The sequence below is a fragment of the Ipomoea nil genome, unplaced genomic scaffold, assembly GCF_001879475.1.
Source record: "Ipomoea nil cultivar Tokyo-kokei standard unplaced genomic scaffold, Asagao_1.1 scaffold1043, whole genome shotgun sequence".
NCBI lineage: Eukaryota > Viridiplantae > Streptophyta > Magnoliopsida > Solanales > Convolvulaceae > Ipomoea > Ipomoea nil.
In genome coordinates this window covers 9,421,035-9,441,627 of record NW_017617471.1, presented here as the reverse complement: position 1 = coordinate 9,441,627, position 20,593 = coordinate 9,421,035, and the positions used below count along the sequence as shown (strand labels likewise).

At 40.5% G+C, this 20,593-nt stretch overlaps 2 protein-coding genes across 2 annotated transcripts in view; both read left to right on the top strand.

The window, feature by feature from the left end:
- The window catches only part of LOC109181374, a 289,298-nt gene that overhangs the window by 251,177 nt on the left and 17,528 nt on the right, over positions 1-20,593 (top strand). The gene's annotated exons all lie outside the window — the stretch shown is intronic.
- Positions 11,053-11,895, top strand: LOC109181382. The gene is made up of 2 exons (XM_019331132.1): positions 11,053-11,660; positions 11,725-11,895. The coding sequence occupies exons 1-2, from the start codon at positions 11,190-11,192 to the stop codon at positions 11,878-11,880; spliced, it is 627 nt and encodes a 208-aa protein (XP_019186677.1). The 5' UTR covers positions 11,053-11,189; the 3' UTR covers positions 11,881-11,895.

Below are 20,593 nucleotides of genomic sequence, written 5' to 3'. Positions count from 1 at the left end.
CGCGGGTGACATTTCCCGCGACTCGAGTCCCTGTCACTATGAAGAAATACTTCTCGCGGAGTTACAAGGAATGGTGGGCGCAAGTCCATGGGGACTATCTTGAGCGCTGTATCAACGACTTAGTTCCTGAGTACCCAGCCGACGTGCAGCATGAAGTCGGTACTTCCAAGAAAGCCCAACGTCCGGTCCAAGAAAGTGAACCACCGCCCAAAAAGAGAAAGGAAAACACCATTCCACAAAAGGAAACCGAGGCGATACGACAGGACTCGGATGATGAAGGAAGCCATGACCGTCACTGGAAACGGCGACGAGACAGACGTTCACCTTCCCCAGTGGAGGTAAATCATTGTTCTCGCTTATCCCAATGATTGCTGGTAGCACTTAACTTACCCTCTTTTACTTCTTGACAGGAAAATGTGGCGATACCTGCTATTGGAGGGGCTGAGTCATCGAATAAAAGGGTGGCAGCCAGCGATACTGGAGAAAGTGGACATTCAAATAATGCCTCAGCATCAAACACGCACCAGTCAGGGAATTCATTCGATGAGCCACGCATAGGTCAGCAAGATAGACCTGAGGTCTCTGTCTTTGATGGAAAAGACCTCGTACTAGAAGAATTTAAGGTGGTTGTCATAAATGTCTGGGACAAGCTTCGCAAAAAGTTGGACGACACCTCGGTAGAGCATGTCTCATCTTTGCAAGAGAGCTTCTTGAATGCTTTTGCAAATCTGCGGAAGTTAGACATTGACATCTCTCCCTTGGAAACACGAGTTGCAGAGATTTTCACAAAAGCTCAAGCCTATGATAACTTAAGGTCCACAATTTCTGACAAAACATCGAGCGAGTCTCAGTCTTTATCCCTGGCGAAGGATGCACTTAAGAATGCGCAAGACGAGTTTAGGAAACTCAAGAATATTGAGCCAACATGAGATGCTTAAGGCCGCAAAAGATCGGGAAGAGGAATTGGAGAAAGAACTGAAGTTAGCTCGCGCCAAGGCGGAGGAATGCGACACTGCAATTGCCAAAATTACAGATGACCTGGGCAATGCTAAGACTGTCGTTTCGGAGGCCGAGGCAGAGGTCACCCGCATTAAGGACCTGACTGTACTGATGCCAGAAGATGAAATGAGTCTAAAGGAGGCAAAGAAAGGCTTAGAAGCGTGCAAAGACGATATGCTTAGCTTTAGGCTTTTTTATTGACTGATACTCTTTGTCCTTTAGTTTCTCTTTTGATTGCAGGACTCCTTTTTGTTCCTTTTCTCAACTCTTGATAATGGAATGCTTCTCATTTTTGTGCTTGACTTTTAGCAATTACTCGTACATCTTTGCTTTGACTTGTCGAATGATTGTCTTGATAAACCACTTTTGCAACATGAATTGGATTTGTTTTTTTGTTATGACTGAGCTTAGATAATTTGATCCTAAGCTACCTACGTACTCCTATGAAGGAGATCAAGTCAAACGTAGTTCAAATGATTTTTTTTTTTTTTTACAAAGTAGAGCCGTTCACAGTTTAGACTCATGCGGGCCAGGAGCGTCTATGATTTGGGCCCACCCATAGACAAAGCGAGATGCATTAGCAGTTTAACCACGTGCTGCATTTTTGGTGGATGAGTCATTCATCAGATCTTCATGACTTGTGTTGACACCCCAAGTTTAAGGGTGGTAAAGCTTTAGGAACCTTCCATTAATTGGACCGATCTTCAAACCATCTTCACTAATCAGCTTGTAAGCCCCACCGGTGTAAACTTCTAAAATCACGTAGGGACCATCCCACCTTGAAGTGAACTTGTGACCGGTTTTTCTCGTGACGATGATGGGCCTGCGAACAGCTAGGACTTTGTCCCCAATTTGAAAGGAACGGGTCCTTACCCTTTTGTTAAAAGCTCTAGACATACGAGCTTGATAGCACTCCAAGCTTTGTTGCGCTTGCAGACGTTTTTCATCCAAGGCTTCTAACTCAGCCAAGCGTAACTTGGCATTCTCTTCATCAGTAAGACCCTCCTGTATAGCCAACCTTAAGGAAGGTATTTGGCGCTCTAGAGGCAAGACCGCTTCCACACCATACACCAAAGAATATGGAGTGCTTTGAGTAGGTGTGCGATATGTGGTTCTATACGCCCACAAAGCTTCTTCCATCCTGTCATGCCAGTCCCTTTTCGATTTTGAGACCACTTTCTTCAACAAATTGCATAGGGTTTTGTTAAAAGCTTCAGCAAGCCCATTTGCAGCTGCATAGTAAGCTGATGAGTTTCGCTGCTTAAAGTCAAAAAGCTTGCAGATCTTGTCCATCAACTTGTTGTCAAAGGGCTTCCCGTTATCTGTTAAGATATATCGCGGGATACCAAATCGATAGACGATGTGGACACGGAGAAAGTCTGCAACATTTTCTTTCTTCACCTCCTTCAATGCCACGGCTTCCGCCCACTTTGAAAAGTAATCGGTGGCAGCTAGTATGTAGGCATGCCCTGCAGATGACTTAGGCGTAATTGGGCCAACCACATCAAGTCCCCAAGCATCAAATGGCCAAGACGCAACTGTTGGGTGCAGAGGTTCTGGTGGTTGATGGATAAAGTTTGCATGATATTGACAAGCTTGGCACCTTCGAGCATAGTCTATGCAATCCTTCACCATTGTAGGCCAATAATATCCCATTCGCTTAATGTGGAAATGTAACTTGGGACCGGATTGATGTGCACCGCAAACCCCAGAATGAGCTTCTTGCATAGCTTGTAAAGCTTCCTCTTCCCCTAGACATCGGAGAAATATTCCATCAAAGGAACGACGATACAATGTCTCTTTATAGTAGATGAAGCGAGGAGTTCGACGCTTTATATCCACCCTTTTACGGGGATCTTCAGGTAACTTTCCATCAGTGAGGTAGTCAATTAACGGTTGCCTCCAGTCATCTTTGCCTATATCATACACTAAGGCAGTAGGGAGTTCAACGGTTTCATCAACTGAGCCGTCTTCGTTAAAGATTGGTGGAACCACCCACCTTTGACATACTTGTATTCGGGCTGCAGGATGAGCAATAGTTGAAGCCAATGCGGCTAAGGCGTCAGCTTGCTTGTTTTCTTTCCTCGGTACATGTTCAATTGTGACGTCCCCTAACCATTGCATGAGTATCTTGGCATAGTTGTTATATGGGACTAACTCCGCCTTTTTCACTTCATATAGACCCAACACTTGGTTTATGATCAACTTTGAATCTCCATAAATGTTAATTCTTAGTTGCTTCATGTCAGCCGCTATTTCGAGCCCAAGTATCAATGCTTGATACTCAGCAACGTTGTTTGAACATTGCTCGGTCAAGGTGAATGAATATGGCAACACCTCGCCTTCTGGAGTGACGAAGACAACTCCAGCACCTGCCCCTTCTCTATGCGAAGCTCCATCAAAGTACATTTTCCATGGGGGTAGGACTTCAATGACAAGCACATCTTCATCAGGCAAATCGTCAGACAACTCCCATTCAGCAGGTATTGGATGGTCTGCTAAGAAATCGGCTAAGGCTTGCCCCTTGACAGACTTCTGCGGCACATAGATGATTTCAAATTGTTGGAACAATAAGTACCACCTTGCAAGGCGGTCAGAGAGCACGACCTTTGCCATAACATATTTCACCGGGTTCGCTTTGGAAACAAGCCGGATGGTATGAGCCTCGAAGTAGTGCTTAAGTTTTTTGATAGAGAACACAAGTGCCAAACATAGCTTTTCAATTGGGGAGTACTTTAACTCGTTCGGGGTCATCATTCTGCTGAGATAGTACAGAGCATTCTCCTTCCCCTTGTCATTTTCCTGAGCAAGCAAGGCGCCTACAGAACAATCCTGGGCGGAGATATAAAGGATCAGCGGGCGACCGTGAACAGGAGCAGTTAACACAGGCGGCTTCATCAAGTATGACTTGATACTCTCAAATGCGTTCTTGCATGCCTCATCCCATATGAATGGAATGCCCTTTTTCATCAATCGACTAAAAGGTTGACATCTTCCCGCTAGGTTTGATATGAACCTTCGGATGTAAGCCAACTTCCCTTGTAAGCTTTTAAGCTCATGAAGGTTTCTCGGCTCAGGCATCTTCATTATGGCATCGATTTTTGCTTGCTCGATCTCGATGCCCCTGTGTCGAACAGTAAACCCGAGGAACTTTCCAGCAGCAACCCCAAAAGCACATTTCAGGGGGTTCATTTTCAGTTGAAACTTCCGTAGGCGGTCGAAGACTTGCCTTAAATGCACCAAGTGATTTGTGCGCAATTTCGACTTCACAACCAGGTCGTCTACGTAGCATTCGACCATTTTATGGAGCATATCATCAAATATTGTCTGCATAGCCCTTTGGTATGTAGCACCTGCATTTTTCAAACCAAAGGGCATTACTTTATAGTAGTAGATGCCTTTTGGCGTTCGGAATGCAGTTAAGTCTTCATCTTCCGGCGCCATGCGGATTTGATTGTAACCGGAGGAACCATCCATGAATGACAGGATCTGATGCCCAGTCACGGCATCTATCATTAACTCCGTGATAGGAAGCGGGAAGTCGTCTTTCGGGCATGCCACATTGAGGTCCCGAAAATCTACGCAGACGCGGATCTGGCCGTTCTTCTTGCGCACAGGCACAATACTGGATATCCAGGTTGGATATTTAACTTCACGAATGAAGCCAGCCTCAATAAGCTTATTAACTTCTGTTTCAATCGAGGGAATGAGCTCGGGGCGGAAGCGTCGTTGAGCTTGCTTAACCGGGCGACACCCCTTCTTCACCGCTAAGCGGTGCACAGCTACCTTTGGGTCTAACCCTGGCATCTCCTTGTATGTCCATGCAAAGACATCAATATATTCTTTCAGCAATGTGACATAAATTTCTTCGTCTTCATCAGATAGGAGTGCGCTAATGAAGATAGGACGAGGATTTTCAGGCGTTCCCAGATCAACTTCTTTTAATTCGTCCACCGCGGCTCGTACCCCTTCTTCTAACTCATGGGGTGCATCTTCTGCATCTTCCCCCTCAATCGGGGTCTCATCACACAAAGTGATATGGAACGACGATGCCACCTCTCCCTGAGTAGTTGGTGGTACGTCATCACTTGAGCCTACGCTTTCCTCATTTTCCTCTTTGTGTACTCGAGTGTGTACAATGGTCTTCGGTTGGACTTTCAATACTTCACCGCATGTAACATGAATATATGTTTCTCGTCTCATACGAGAAGGAATCATGCTTCTGAGCCTTTTTGGAGGTTCCACTTCAGCAGGAACATTGGCACTGTCTTTAATAACTTGAACAGCTCCAAGTCGATCATGCATTGACTTTCTCTTTAGGGCTTTAGGACTTGACCCCAGTCTATCAAAGACTGAGCGTCGAGAGTCCGCCTTACCGATTCGGTCGAAGACTGACTTCTTTTTGTCTTGCCCATTATCATTGGTAGGAGTGAGGTTTGGGTCATACTCGCTTCCCTCCGCGGAGATACAATTACTTGCAGCCCTGTTTATAAGAATTCGCACTGGTTTAGGGGGAACATAGCCCAACCCTTTGCGCGTTTGAGGTTCTTGGTGATTTGGTTTGCCTTTACCACCGGCTTCTGGGATAAGCTTTCCCAACTTCTGTGGCTCGTTGGGGTTATAGCCAGCCTTGGCTAGAAGCTTATAAGCGTTAGGGTCAAAACCCTCGGTACGTTTGGCGGGGAATATTTGGCCCACTTTATCACCACATTTCTTTTCGGATGATTTTGCTGCATTTGTTTTGAGCGTATCAATCCTTGCAAGCGGGAAGATGAGTTTTGTGTTGTGTTGATCTCCCTCTACAACTTGTTTTCCCTTTGACTTTGATTGGGAAGGTGGATCGTCATTGCTTTCCTCAATATCTTCAACAATAACTTTCCTTTTAATGTAGAACTTTGCATCCGCAAAGTAAGACTCAGCCTCTGTGAAAGGGCTTTCATCGGCGACAACCTTTTCAACTATGCCGTTCCTTTCAAACATAAGGCATTGATGCCAAGACGAGGGTACCACCCCATTTTCATGTATCCACGGCCTTCCAAGTAACAAGTTATAAGATGTCCTCGCATCTATGACATGGCAGAGGACACCTGAACTTAGGCTCCCAATTCTTAAGTCAAGTCTGATGATGCCGATTGCTCTTTGCCCTCCCTGGTTGAAGCCTTGTATCATTAGACGACTTTGGGCAAGCTCATCTGTAGATATACCAAGGTCCTTCACAGCTCGGAGGGATAGGATGTTGACAGCTGAGCCTTGATCAACCATAATTCTTTTGAGTTTTTGCCCACGGGTGTAGCCTTCAACAAATAATGGGCGATTGTGTGGCGTGCCTCCAAGTAACAAGTCTTCATCCTTGAAGGTAATTTCCGTGGAGTAGGAAGTAGCCTTATGCATTAACACTTCCTCATCCTCGGTGTGTTTAGGAGATGGACATTCACCTCCATCTTCTGGCTTGTCATTTGTATTTAGGCAGGAGCTAGCACGGTCTACCCCTTGAAGATTAAATCCTTTTGGCATATATTGAGCCAAAGGAACTGGTGCTCGTGGTTTCTTGACATGCCCCTTCGTCTTTAGTCTGCGGGCATTGCCACTTGTTGAGGTTTTCTCAAGCCGACTTCTCGCTGTGTGCTTAGGATGTCTCCCAGGCTCAACTTTCTTCTTTCTATGAGTGACTATCACCCATTTTCCTTCAGATGTGCTATCATTTTGCTGTGGTTTTGAACTTTGACCAGCAGCATACTTAACAATGAAGGGGAGTGGACGCTTCCGTTGTTTTCCATCTTCCTTTTCAGTACACAGCGGAGCGAACCGTCCGGGCGTAATCGAGATTTGATTTGAGCTCGCTTTGGCATCGGCAAGCTCAATTTTCCCATCCCTGGCCAGTGCCATTACTTTATCTTTGAAGATAAAACACTTCTCAATCGGATGACCAAGAAGTCGGTGGTACTTGCAATAGTGTGGATCATCCACCCTTGAAGCTTCCTCAGGACGTTTCATTTCTGGCAGCTCAATGAGTCTAAGTTTGAGTAGCTCATCAAACATGGGAGATACATCGGAATCCATGAAAGGATAAATCTTCTCTTGCCTTTCTTCAATTGTCGGCCTTCTACCACCCCTTGACGGACCAGAAAATGGTCTTGGCCTAGGCCTTTCAGTTGCCTTAGTGAAGACTGTCATAGGAGTAGCCTTCACATTCATCACTTCTTTCTTTTCCTGCTTTGGAAAAGGTTTGTTCCACTTTTTAACTTCTTGTTTTCCAGGTGCATTGGAGGAGCTAGGCAAGTTCAATATATTGAGCCCTCCGCTGGCTTCGATGCTCAATTCCATGTCGTGAGCACGACTGGATAACTCCTCAAAGGACTTTGGCTTAATCCCTTGTAGGATATAGGAGAGTTCAAAGTGCATTCCTTGGATGCACATCTCAATTGCAGAACTTTGAGATATTCTTTCTTTGCAATTCAGGCATAGTTCCCTCCACCTTTCGATGTAGGTACCGGCGCGTTCACCCTTCCATTGGCGAGTAGTGGTGAGTTCCAAGAAGCTGACCGTTCTCCTTGTGCTATAGAAACGAGTTAAGAACTCACGTTCCATATCATGCCAGCTATCAATGCAACCGGGCGCAAGGTCAGTGTACCAATCAAACGCAGTTCCCTTTAATGAACGGACAAACTGCTTTACCAACAGATCGCCATAAGTCCCCGCATCATTGCATGTCTCCACAAAGTGGGCAATGTGCTGTCGGGGATTTCCTTTGCCATCGAATTGCTGGAACTTAGGAGGTTGATAGCCGTAGGGCATTTTCAACTCCTCGATTCTTTGTGTGTAGGGCTTAGCATAGGAATATGAAGGTTGGCCTTCATCCAACTTGCCTTTGATGGCCCCCATTATGTAGTCTTTCAACTGATCCACCGGTATCATACCTTCGGTAACTGGAATAGTTTTCTCAGTTGCAGGTAAGTGGGAAGCAGCTTCTCCTACCACATGGCTAACATGAGGTGGTGGTGATTGCTGACCAACCTCTTCTTGCCCTTCAGGTTGCTTTCCTGGAGCCCGGCTTCCTTGCTCCTCCATGATGCTTCCTACCCTATTATCGAGGGTGTTAAGCCGTTTCTCTTGATTTTGGAGAGCGACAGCCATTCCTTCCAGAGACCTAGCAATTCTAGCTAATTGCTCCTCCACAGACTCTGTGTTTGTCGCCATGGCCGGCATAACATTGTAGACATGCGACCACTCAGGTGCAGCCTTCCATAAAGGATGTGGCGGAGTTACGGGGGAAGTGCTCCCGCTACTAGCGTTCCCTTGCATAGAAGTTGGACTACCACTATCGGTAGCTCCCTTGGGAGAGGGTGGACTTCTAGCAAAAGAAATTGCCTTTGAGGCAGCAGGGGCCTTGTCGAGCCTTCGAACCACACGTCGTGCCATGGACTGAGGTTCAGGCACTTGGACCCCCAAATCCTTTGCGCGGTTCCTTGTCAGCGGACCATGCGTTTTTGGGGTAGTGCCAGAGCTAGCTACAGGCGTAGACTTGGACTTGGTAGCTTGGGCATAGGTCCTCCTGAACATGGGATTGTTCGATGCCATTTGATGCGCAGGTAGAGGTATAGTAGTAGTAGAGAGATGAGAGGCAGAGCGGTCCCATTGGGTGTGCCAAAATATGTAAACGCGAAAAACTTGAATTGTATATATTCAAGATTCAAAGTATCGGTTACAATGAAGTATCAAGTATATATCAAACAGGAAGGGGTACAATCTCTGTATATGAGAAGTCCTCTGATTCTCTACTAGAAGTATGCCTATTAGAAGTGTCCAAATTTGGAATATGCCAAATTGGAAGTGTGCCGAGTTCAGAGTATGCTGAACTTAAAGTAGTTCTTTGTTGGAAGTATGCCGAATCCGGAATATGCCGAATTGGAAGTGTGCCGAGTTCAAAGTATGTTGAACTGGAAGTATGCCAAGTTCGGGAGTATGCCGAACTGGAAGTATGCTGAATTCGGGAGTGTGCCGAATTGGAGTAATTCCTTGCTGAAGGGCCTCCGGAGTTATGTAGCTTGTTCTTCAATGAAGGGCTAATATGCAGCTTGATCTTCAAAGAAGGGCTTCCGGTGTTCAAGTGGCGTGTTCCTCAGCGCGGTATACGCAGTACAACTGCGGGCGTGTTCCAGACGATATCCTGGAGAGATTTCGGCAGAGCTTCGATATGCAGATTTCCAGAGCCCTTCTTTGAAAATGAGCCCACTATATATAGTGGTGAGGGTGAGGGAAAATCTCCAACCAACTCTTAATTCCTTATTTAATTTAATTTCTTTAATTAAATTAAGGAATGTATCGGGACACTATTATGTCCAGGTTCATGATTTCATTAAATTTCCAAATAATATCAAATATTCAAATTTCTCAAAATTATATAATCCACATATAATTTTAGTGGGCCACGACCAAGTCAGACCCGCTAATTAGCAACCCAATTACTCCAAGCAGCCCGGTCCAACTCACTTAAATATTTCATCATTTCGGGCTGAACAATCCAACATCCAATTACATTTAATTAAGCAATTAAACCAATTAAATATTTAATGGGCCATTTAATTAACCCAATTAAATAAATATTAGTCCAATTAACTTAATTAAAGTAATTAATTTAATGATCAATTACCCGTCACGGTCCAACGATATTATTTAAATTTTCCAATGCCTACAGTTTCCATTTGGGATTGAAGATTTTCCGGCCAACGATGGACCATGAAATTACATATATATCCTCAAAGATCACGATCAACAAATGGTTAAATAGACGGATGACTAAATCGTGTTAAAATTGCAAAGTTAATGACTTAATTGGTTGAAATTAAAAGTCGAGGATCAATTTGTGAATTTAGCTATAGTCGAGAGACCATTTTGGGTATTTACTCAAAAAAATATACTAATCAAGAAACATGTTGGTTACTTATGGAATTGTAATAGTTTAAGAACAATGTAATACTTTTAAATAAAAATGTAAAAATATTACATTTTAATTTTCTTTAAGTATTAGATTTACCCTTATGAGTAACAAATATTTTTTCTTAATTAGGATCCTATTTTTCAATATAAATATTACATTTTTCATATTAACATGATTTGTCTCACGGACCTCATACAAGTTTTTTGCAATTTAAAAACTTAATTATAGTTTAAATAAAATACCCTTTTAAATAAGAGTAGTTATGATGTGCATCATGGTGCATACGGATGCAAAAATGACGTCGTTTTATTAAAAACGCGCGTCTCCCCTTAATAAAAAAAATTCAGGTTCGATTCCCAGCAACAGCATTATATTGTTCATTCATTCTGGAATTTTAGTTCATAGATTATGGAATTTTAGTTCATTGATTATGGAATTATAGTTCATCGATTCTGAAATTTTAGTTCATCGATTATGGAATTATAGTTCATCGATTATGGAATTATAGTTCATCGATTCTGGAATTTTAGTTCATATGTTGTTGCTGGGAATCGAACCTGAATTTTTTTTTTTTAAGCAGAGATGCGCGTTTTTAATAAAACGACGTCGTTTTTGATCCATATGCACCATGCATGGTGCATACGGATGCACAACATAATTTACCTTTAAATAATGCTTTCCAAACAAAGGGATTATTGGATTAAGTTGTGAGTGGAGTATGGACGAGCTTGATAATACAGCTGGTTTTTAATAATTATTTACTTTTTTTTTAATCACCATTCGCATCCAGCCAATTATACGGTCCACAAAGTTTTGTGGACCATGATCCTTAACGACCGACACTATAGTGAATCTAAATTGACATTGTCTCACGTATTATTTTTATTATATTATTAAATGATACTGCAATAAATTGAAATGAAACTGTAGTTGTATTAAAATGAAATTGCGGTATATACAAAATGAAACTGAATAACAATTTCATATATTTGAGTGTATATTGTCCAATGAAACTGTAATTATATCAAACTGATACTGTAATTGTGTTGAAATGAAACTGAAATGCATATTTAATGTCTGAACTTGTAATTTGCCATTCACATCTTATCCTCCCCATAAGGCCCATATATCTCGAAGAATTTGCACCTCTCACACATTACTTGCATAATTGCATTTCCTATTTCTTCACTTAGAGAGAGAGAGAGAGAGAGAGAGAGAGAGAGAGACATTCCGGGCTGAAAGTGCGAGAGAAATGACGATAGTGGACGGAGTGGTTGAGGAACTGGTAACACAGGGGGTAAACTCGTTGGTCCGAATTGTGTCGGACAATGTGTCGCTGGTTCGTGGCATAAATTCTGAGATAAAAGATCTCACCTCCGACATCCAAATGTTCAACGCCAGGCTGGTGGAAGCTTCCAAGAACCCAAGGGCCAATGACCACCAAGTTTTGAGACTAATAGTGAATAAATTTGGAAGTGTTGTGAATGAAGCCGAGGATACGATTGCGGACTACGTTGTACTGAAGAAGAAACATGGAGGCAGTGCCTTGTCAAAATCTTTGGATAAGATTCCACTATGTGGAAAGGTGAGTGCCTATGCGAGCGAGATCCAGTCAATTAGGAGAAAGATGAATGCAATTCGGCAAGAGCACGAACAAGAACTTCAATACCTCATGCAGTACGAAATCAAAGACGAAGACATGGCTTTGAAAACTTTCCACCAGGTACGTACCACAACAACTACTATTTCACATTATTATGTATGGGATTGATGGATAAGTTGGGAAGGTTATGCTTTTAAACCGAGCACCCTCATCAGTATTGCTTTTTAATCAGCGTTTTAAGCTTACAAGAAGAGAGATCAAAGTGAAAGAAAGACCAAAAAAAAAAAAAAAAAAACTTTCTTTTTACCAACGTCTCATTGGATTTGACCCAATAGCTTGATGTACAAAAAGAAATCATTCAGGCTCAACCAATTTATTTGGTGTTCAGAAGTAACTCAACCAAGATTGCTTAGGAGTTAGGACATCGATCTCCAATGTATACAAAATAGGGGAGAAGAGGGGAAAAATGATTGGATGGAGAAAAAAGGGGAGAGATAAAGTTTACTCCGGAAAAAACTTGTACCTACCCGTGGCGCGTAGCCAACATGAGCCAATGAAATGGCGCGGGTTGGCCACGTGCCATTAAATGTGTAGAGTCCTTACCTTCTGTTTTACTATTTAAATTTTAAAAAAAAAAATTGTTTAAAAATCAAGAAATTCAACGACTTAAATTTTATTTTTTTTGCTTTGTATTTTTTATTTGTTATTCTATTTTTTTAAGTTCTATTTTTAAATTTATTTTTAAAATTTTGTATTCGATTTGGAATGTTAATTTGTTCCGACAAAAAATTTTGAAGAAGAATTTTAATTTATGAAATTATATTTTATAATTAAAAATTTATGTTATTAAAATAAAATTTTGAAATTATAATTATAAAGTTAAAATTATTAATGGTAGAAAAGTAAATAAAATAATAGATGATATGTAAGAATGGAAGGAGTGGGCCCACAAAAAGGAAAGAAAAATGGGAGAAGAATTAGAGAGAAAATAAGAGAGGAGATTGTGTGGTAATGCAAAGGCAATTTATATCGTGCACTAGGGCGCACATTGCATTGTGCGCCATGGTGCAAAACGACTTCATTTTAGAAATTTTTTTTTTTGGAAATTTCGCTTTCCCTTGTCAGCTGTTAATTTTCTTTAAAAAAAATATCATGTTTCGAAAATGTACATAATTGTATAAAAGAATGTACATAATTGTATAACAAATTAAAATAAACGTACTCTTTTTTGAAAAGATAATACACATAATATAACATAATACATAATACACATAAACTCTTAACATAATACACATAAATTCCATGTTTCGGATGTACATAATTGTATAAAACTGTACATAATTGTATAAAGCGAAGCATTTACCGTTCAAGGTAACCGCTCTGATACCACTTATTGGTCCTGGTAGGGTCAAGAGAGAGTCTAGAGGGGGGGGGGGGGGGGGGGGGGGAGGGATAAATAGACTCTACTCAAATTTTTAAAACAACTCCTTTCTGAAGTTATGCACAGCGGAAAAAAAATGTGAATTTGTTTTAGAATGTTCTTTGCACGACTTCGTTATGAAAATCTTAGGGTTTGATCAATATGAATCAATGCTAGATAGATAGATAAACGAAAGTAGGGAGAGAGTGAGAGAGCGATTTTTATAGTGGTTCGGCTGTTAACAAAGCTTACTCCACTCTTCTTTCACAACTCGTGAAAGGGTTTGCACTATCACTCCTAGTACAAACTAAACAAGCTAGCTTCCTTGATCACTAAGCCGGACAGCTACTTGTGTAGGTTTTTCAACTCCTCGAGTTTACTCCGCCTCTATCAACATCTTTTTCAGAGTTGAGTGTTGGAAAGAATTGATTATGTTTCTCCAACTTGTGAAATCTTGACTTGATGATGTTTGAATCTTCAAATATAAATTTGCAAGATTTCCTTGTGTTGTGAAGACTTGAAGTCTAGATGATCTCTTTGAAAAACTTGACAACAACACACCGGTTTTTGAGAGCTTTTGGATGATACTTGTTAACAAAGCTTTTGTAGATGAAAATTGAGTGAAAAACCAACATCTTCCTCAGTGGTGAAGAGAGGTATTTATAGGTGAGAAAAAATTCATCTGTTGGAGGGAGATGAAAATTCAAACCTATTATCAAGTGTGTATAAACCACTGGGCATGAAACATTTAATGCGGCTGTACTGTGTAGCCGTTGGTAGAAAAAGTTGTTTGTCTTTTTGTCCCTTTTCACTGACAAAAGTACAAATCATTTAATGCTCCTTGGTTTTTGTGAATATCATTCCTAAGACTCCTTTTGTCTAGGATGATTGCTCAACTGTGAGACATAGACAAACATTCTTCTTGTTCACATGTAGAAATTGTCTATTCAAGTCTGACTTAGACTTTTAGTCTCGAAAACAATTCACAAAAGATTGTCCTTATCTTTCATTTTTCTCTTCAGGTCAAATGATTTCCTGATCATTTGTTGTTTACATGAGTTAGACCCTTCCATCTTTCGGTCTTAGTTGTTCTCTCGGCCTTCTCTTGATCTTTTCTTCTTCAAGTAAACCTAATTCACTAAACATAACTTTGATTCGTGTAAATGTACTACTAAGCACAAATCACATGGTGAGTTGTGGCAACTTTCGTCTAACACGAAAGATGCAAAACAAGGAGAGCAAAGAGGGGTCTACATTCCTAGTTAGTTTGGTATCATCAAAATCTAAATACACGTGTTCCTAACAAACCATCAACCCCAAGATTTCAACATTTTCTTTCTAACAACTTTGAATGTTTTCTCTCTCTATTTAAACTCTATTTTTTTCTCCCTATAGTAAGGGCATTTTTTGCCTATTCATATTTTTCTTTTGTTATTTTTCATGTTTCAACTGGTTTAATTGGTTTAGAATTTTACTAAAAACCGATTGAAAATATAGTTACAAAAAATCAGAGGTTACCTAAAGTTCTAAACCAATTAAATCGGTTGAAACCGAAAAAATAGCAAAAACAAAATATGAAAAGACAAAATTGCCTTTACTAAAAATAGAAAAAGTTATAAGAATGACTAAAAGTGTCCAAAAAATAATAGTTTGGAATCTTAAATGACAAAAACAATAGTCTAGAATTAAATTTGAAATTGCCACCATATACATAGGACTTTGGTGGAATTAACTCTATATACAACAAGCAAAAAGGTGACCAACAAATTATTCAAAGTGTTTTCATTTTATTACTTATTAACACCCAATAAATTTAAATAATTTTATTAACCAGGTAAATTATGGAAATAAACTTTGGGATTTATATACCTTATTATAGGGCTCTTGGCCAAAAAAAACTGTATAGGGGGCCCAAGAAAGTCCAAAAAGAATACCCAATAAGAAACAAATGAGGAGATTAGGAGGATTGGGCCTATTTTGTAGTCTAGCAGCAATTATATTGTGGACCGCGGTCCAAAAACGACGTCGTTTCTTCAAGTAAAAAAATGTTGCGCCGTTACAGTTAACGGAGCGCGCATTTTTTGGTGTGTTAATTACTAACTGAAATTACAGTATATCTAAATTGACACTACCTCACGTATTATTTTTATATTATCAAATGAAACTGCAATTGAATTGAAATGAAACTGCAGTGTATACAAAATGAAACTGAATAACAATTTCACATATTTGAGTGAATATTGTCCAGTGAAATTGTAATTATATCAGAATGATACTGTAGTTGTATTGAAATGAAACTGCAGTGTATATAAAATGAAACTGAATAACATTTCACATATTTGAGTGTATATTGTGCAATGAACCTGTAGTTATATCGAAATGATAATGTAGTTGTGTTTTAATAAAACTATAGTGTATATAAAATGAAACTAAATAACATTTTTCACATATTTGAGTGTATAATATCAAATGAAACTGTAGTTATATCGAAATGAAACTGTAGTTGTGTTGAAATGAAATTGCAGTGTATACAAAATGAAACTGAATAACAGAGTTACTTTTTGCGGAACGGCGCGAAACGGGTGTCGTTTCTTTACTTAAAGTAATGACATCATTTTTGGACCGCGGTCCACAATATAATTTGTTGTAGACTAGTTGGACTCCTTATTCCCAATGTAAAAAAGTTGTATAAATACTATCCATCACCCCCCCCCCCCCCCCCGGCTCATATAGGAAAAAGGAAAAGTAATTATCATTAATACAAAATATTTATTCTCTTTATATACTCTATATATTTCAGTGTTGCAAAAGACGCTAGGCGCCCTATTTTTTTTTCAAGGTTATTCGCCAAAACAACGTCGTTTTGGCGAATAACCTTTAAAAAAAAATCGGGGTTCGACTGCCTAGATCACCCAGGCAGCCGGCTGCGGAGGAAGCCGATTCCGGCGTTCCTCGACGCGACCGGCGCCACCTAGCGCATAGACACGATTTTAGCAACATTGTATATTTCTCACATACTCGTTATTTTAATGGTAGTGTTGGTCCGCCGTTGAATGCCCAAAAGTCATAAAACTAACATTGGCGTCATCCGTGAGGACAATAGTAAAAACTTACATTTGTTCCTTCTTAGTAAACCCAAACACAAACCCCAAACCCTAAAACATAGCTATTACTCGTTGACTAGCCCAATCTGATTGGTCCACTAACGACTTGCGTGAAACCCTAACCCGACCCAACTCCCAGAAGAAGACCCCCAAGAAGAAGAGATGCGGTCATCATCAAGACTGGTCGCTGAATGTCTACCGGCCGGTCAAGACGGACCCCACCCTGTAGTAGTGGAGGCCACAGTACGCTTCCTGAAGCCCTACATCGTGACCTTACATTGAGAATGATGGTCCCCACTACGATGGACCCAAAGGCAAAGGCAACCAAATTGGATGGGGAGTGCAAGCAGGTCTAGAACTCCTTGAAGTAGTTGACCGATCAGTGCTTCAACAAAGCGATTTATGAACCCCAAGGCAGATGGAAGGAAGTACTTATAGGGAAGAGCCGTGAAAAAAGAAGTGACACATGGCACCACCACATTAGCAGCCAAGTGGAAAGGAAGGATGTGACCGTTGCTCTTCGGTATTCGTGCAACCCACAAAAAATGGTAGAACTCGCGGAAGACTTGGTCGGTAACCCCTGTTAGTGACCGGTCGAAAATTTCGTGGAAGAACACCATCAAACTTACTTGTCAGACACGGTGGGAATCGGTTGGATATTTCGAAGAACGAACTATATTTCCTAAGATACTTTCTCGAGACATCGACTTTACAAAATCACAAGAAAGTGAGGGACTGGATGATGAATGGTATACTACATAGACCGGTCGAATCACCCACAAGGCCACCGATCAAACATAAGGCCTTGAATTTAGGGTCCACCCCAAGAAAATAATTGGACCAAGAAAGATCAAGAAGAATACCTAATACGAAACAAATTAGGAGATTTAGAGGATTGGGCCTATTTCGTAGTTTAGTGGATTTGGCTCCTTATTCCCAATGTAGCAAAGACTCCAATATGGGGCAGTTTAGGAATATTTCTATATTTTGTAGTCTAGTGGGATTTATTCTGTCTATATATATATATTTTTTATATTTCTCATATACTCGTTATTTTGATGGTAGTGTTGACAAGCCGTTGATTACCCAAAAGTCATAAAATCAACTATACAAGTGATTTGTCATTTGCAAATAAATTTAAAGAACAAATTGCACTTTTGGTCCTGTGACTACTAGGGTGTTGATAATTTGAGTACGTGACTTTCAAAACTCTCAATTTAGTCCTTTAACTATGTAATTGTTAGCAGATTTGGTCCTGCCGGCCAATTTTGGCCGGAAAAATTTAAATCATTTTTAATTAATTAATCAGAGGGGCAAAGTAGTCCTTTCACACTCTTCCTTCTTCTCCATTTTCCTCCCTTCTTCTTCGTTGCAGCGACAGACGATGTTTTTTGTTCAAACGCTTTGTGATTTTCGTTCCGGCGATTCACACGGTAGTTCCTTGCTTCCCATGCGGCGACAGTGGATTTTTTCGACGAATCGAGGGAGGGAAGTAAAAGGTATAAAGCTCATGTCGGACATAGCAACTGCTATATAAAACCCATCACCCTTTCTTCTCATTGCAGAACCCACGGAAGTTGTTCCCGACGGCAATGGCTAGGCACTGCGCACAGTTCACCGGCGACAAGGCATATTTTACACAACCCAGAAAAAAAAAAAAAAAAAAAAAAGGAGACGATGAAGATGATGATGAGCAGAGACCTTGAGAGAGATTTTTTAGGTCCAAATTCTCTCTCCCAGAAAGCTAACAATCCTTCGCCGTCTTCCTCCTCCTCTACGCCAATGTCGTCGCCGCTGTTGGCGCGACGGTGCTCGGCGGAGGTTAAACTCACCTCCGACTTCGTCTTCCTCCTCCTCTACGCCATTGTTGTTAGCCTTGTTTCTTCTATTCTCTCTCTTGTTTTTCTTGCTCTGCAATTACAGGCTGTCCTCATAAGCGTCGATGATTTCGTGGATGAGCTGCCGGTTGGGCGACGAGTCTCACCTCACCAAGTAGCTCATGTAGTAACTGAAACAGTTGCAGTTGAAGCAGGAGGGTGGTTGCTGGCGCCGACTTTTCTACTCCCCCTGGAGTTTGCAGAAGAGCAGGTGATGATATATGTCGAGATTTCTTTATCTTCTTGGCAGAGGGCGGCGGCGACCGGAGGAATCCCCCCCCCCCCCCCCCCCTTTTATTTTCCCTTGCAATTACTTTTTTACCCTCATCAAAAAAAAATTCGAATCAAATTACGTTTTTCCGGTCAAAATTGGCTGGCAATTTCGCCAACAGGACCAAATCTGCTAATAATTGCATAGATAAAGGACTAAATTGAGAGTTTTGAAAGTCACGTACTCAAATTATCAATACCCTAATAGTCAACAGGACCAAAAGTGCAATTTGTTCTAAATTTAAATCTTTGTTATTATGTTCTATTGTTCTTAGCACTTGATGATCAGTAATGATTTTATTTTTATTTATTTATTTTAACTGTTTTTCTTTAAATGTTTAGGCTCGACCAATAGTGGAGAAAAACGAGGTATTCGGCTTTAAAAAAGATTTGGAAGACATAAAGGCTCGTTTGTTAGAGGTGTCCGATGATTTTATTGTGATCCCAATTGTTGGGATGCCTGGTACTGGAAAAACTACATTTGCCTCAATGCTTTTTGATGACCTAAGCATTCTCAACAATTCGATTCGTATTTGGGTTCCTGTTTCAAAATGGTGTGATAGAAAACAGAAATTCACCAGCATCATATATCAAATTACCAAGAGTACTGAAGACTTAACCACCAAGTCGGAAGAAATATTGAAAGACACCATTCAGACTCTTTTAAAGGATCGAAAATACTTCATTATATTGGATGACGTATGGGAAAAAAAAGATTGGGATTCTTTACGAACTGCATTCCCTAAAAACATGAATGGAAGTAGAGTCTTGGTGACTACCCGACATGACAATGTAGTTGATTCTACCTGGAAATCTCATAATTTAGGGAAGTTAAGTGATGATGATGGTTGGTTGCTTATTAAAAATAATGTTTTTGGTTCAGAGGGATGCGGTTACAAATCATTTGAAGCGGTTGGGAAAGTCATAGCAAAAAAATGCAAGGGATTACCACTTGCTCTAGTAGTGGTAGCTGGTATCCTAAGAAAATGTATAACTTCTAAGGACTGGCAACGAGTGGCTGATAATCCGCATCTAGAAATTAATCGAGAAGACCAAAGTTACCATGAGCTAGTTAAAATGAGCTACAATGATCTGCCTCATGAGAAGTTGAAAAATTGTTTACTGTATTTTGCATATTTTCCTATGGGGCATGAGATTGCTATATGGAAGTTGGTTTGTTTGTGGATTGCTGAAGGATTCATTCCAACTATAAATGAGTGGGAATACCGTATAGATGCCGAAGTTGAAGCTCAAAAATATTTGAATGATCTTGTTGATAGAAATCTTTTGACGGTGATAAAAAGAAGGGCAGATGGTCAAATCAAAACATGCCGCATCCATGACACATTGCACGAGTTCTGCAAAGGTGAAGCTGCAAGGAAAAATTTATTCCTTGTAATGGATCAGGAACAAATGTTAGATGAGAATACTTGCTCAGCTCGCCGTCTTTGTTTCCACTCTTTTGCTACAGACAAAAATGATGACAAAAAAAAATCATCTGGCTTCTTCCTCAATTGGTATGACCAAATGACAAGTTCATCTCCATTTGGCAAACATATCCATTCCTTGTTTTTGTCTTCCCCACAAAAGAGTGAGATTCCTCTTGCACAAGATCAATTAGCAACCATCCCAAACACCTTTCCTCTTCTTAGGGTGTTGAATATTGAATACATCAAGTTTAACGACGGCTTGTTGCCAAAGGAGGTTTATAGGTTATATCTTCTCAAGTATATTGCTATCTCAGGAAATCTCAACCTCCTCCCAAAATCATTCAAAAATCTGGTTGAATTGGAGACTTTAGTGATCAAAACCACAGCAAGGACACTACAAATTGAAGGAGGGATATGGAACATGGAAAAGTTAAGGCATGTATGCACCAACACCTCAGTGCAATTACCCTTTCCTCCCAAAACTAACTCTGGAGGAAAAAATATCCGCACACTTTCCACAATATCGCCCACAAGTTGCACAAAAGAGATGTTTGGTAGAACCCCCAACCTCCAAAAATTGGGCATTCGTGGAAATTTATCAGAATTTCTAGAGGAAAGAGATTTATCAGAACTTCTAGAGGAAAAGAAAGTATCAAAATTTGTAGAGGAAAGCGATTTACCAGAATTCATAGATGAAAATACTTTTTTAGAATTTGTAGAGGAAAGAGATTTATCAGAAGTTGTTGAGGAAAAGCAAAATATTTGGTTATTCAATAATCTTCGAATGTTGAAGTGCCTTGAAAACTTGAAGCTCTATGGGCAGTATGATAAAGTGTTCAGTGTTCCCAAGATGGACAAGTTTGGATGTAGGTTAAAAAAGTTGAGTTTCTCCGGCACACTATTTGAGTGGAAAGACATGAGAGTATTGGGACTGTTGGAGGAGCTTGAGGTG

Excerpts from the sequence above, each read along its gene's own strand:
- LOC109181382 (XM_019331132.1), top strand. The coding sequence starts at position 11,190 with ATGACGATAGTGGACGGAGTGGTTGAGGAACTGGTAACACAGGGGGTA. Across the intron at positions 11,661-11,724 it reads CTTTGAAAACTTTCCACCAG|GTTATGCTTTTAAACCGAGC; the intron begins GTACGTACCACA and ends TAAGTTGGGAAG.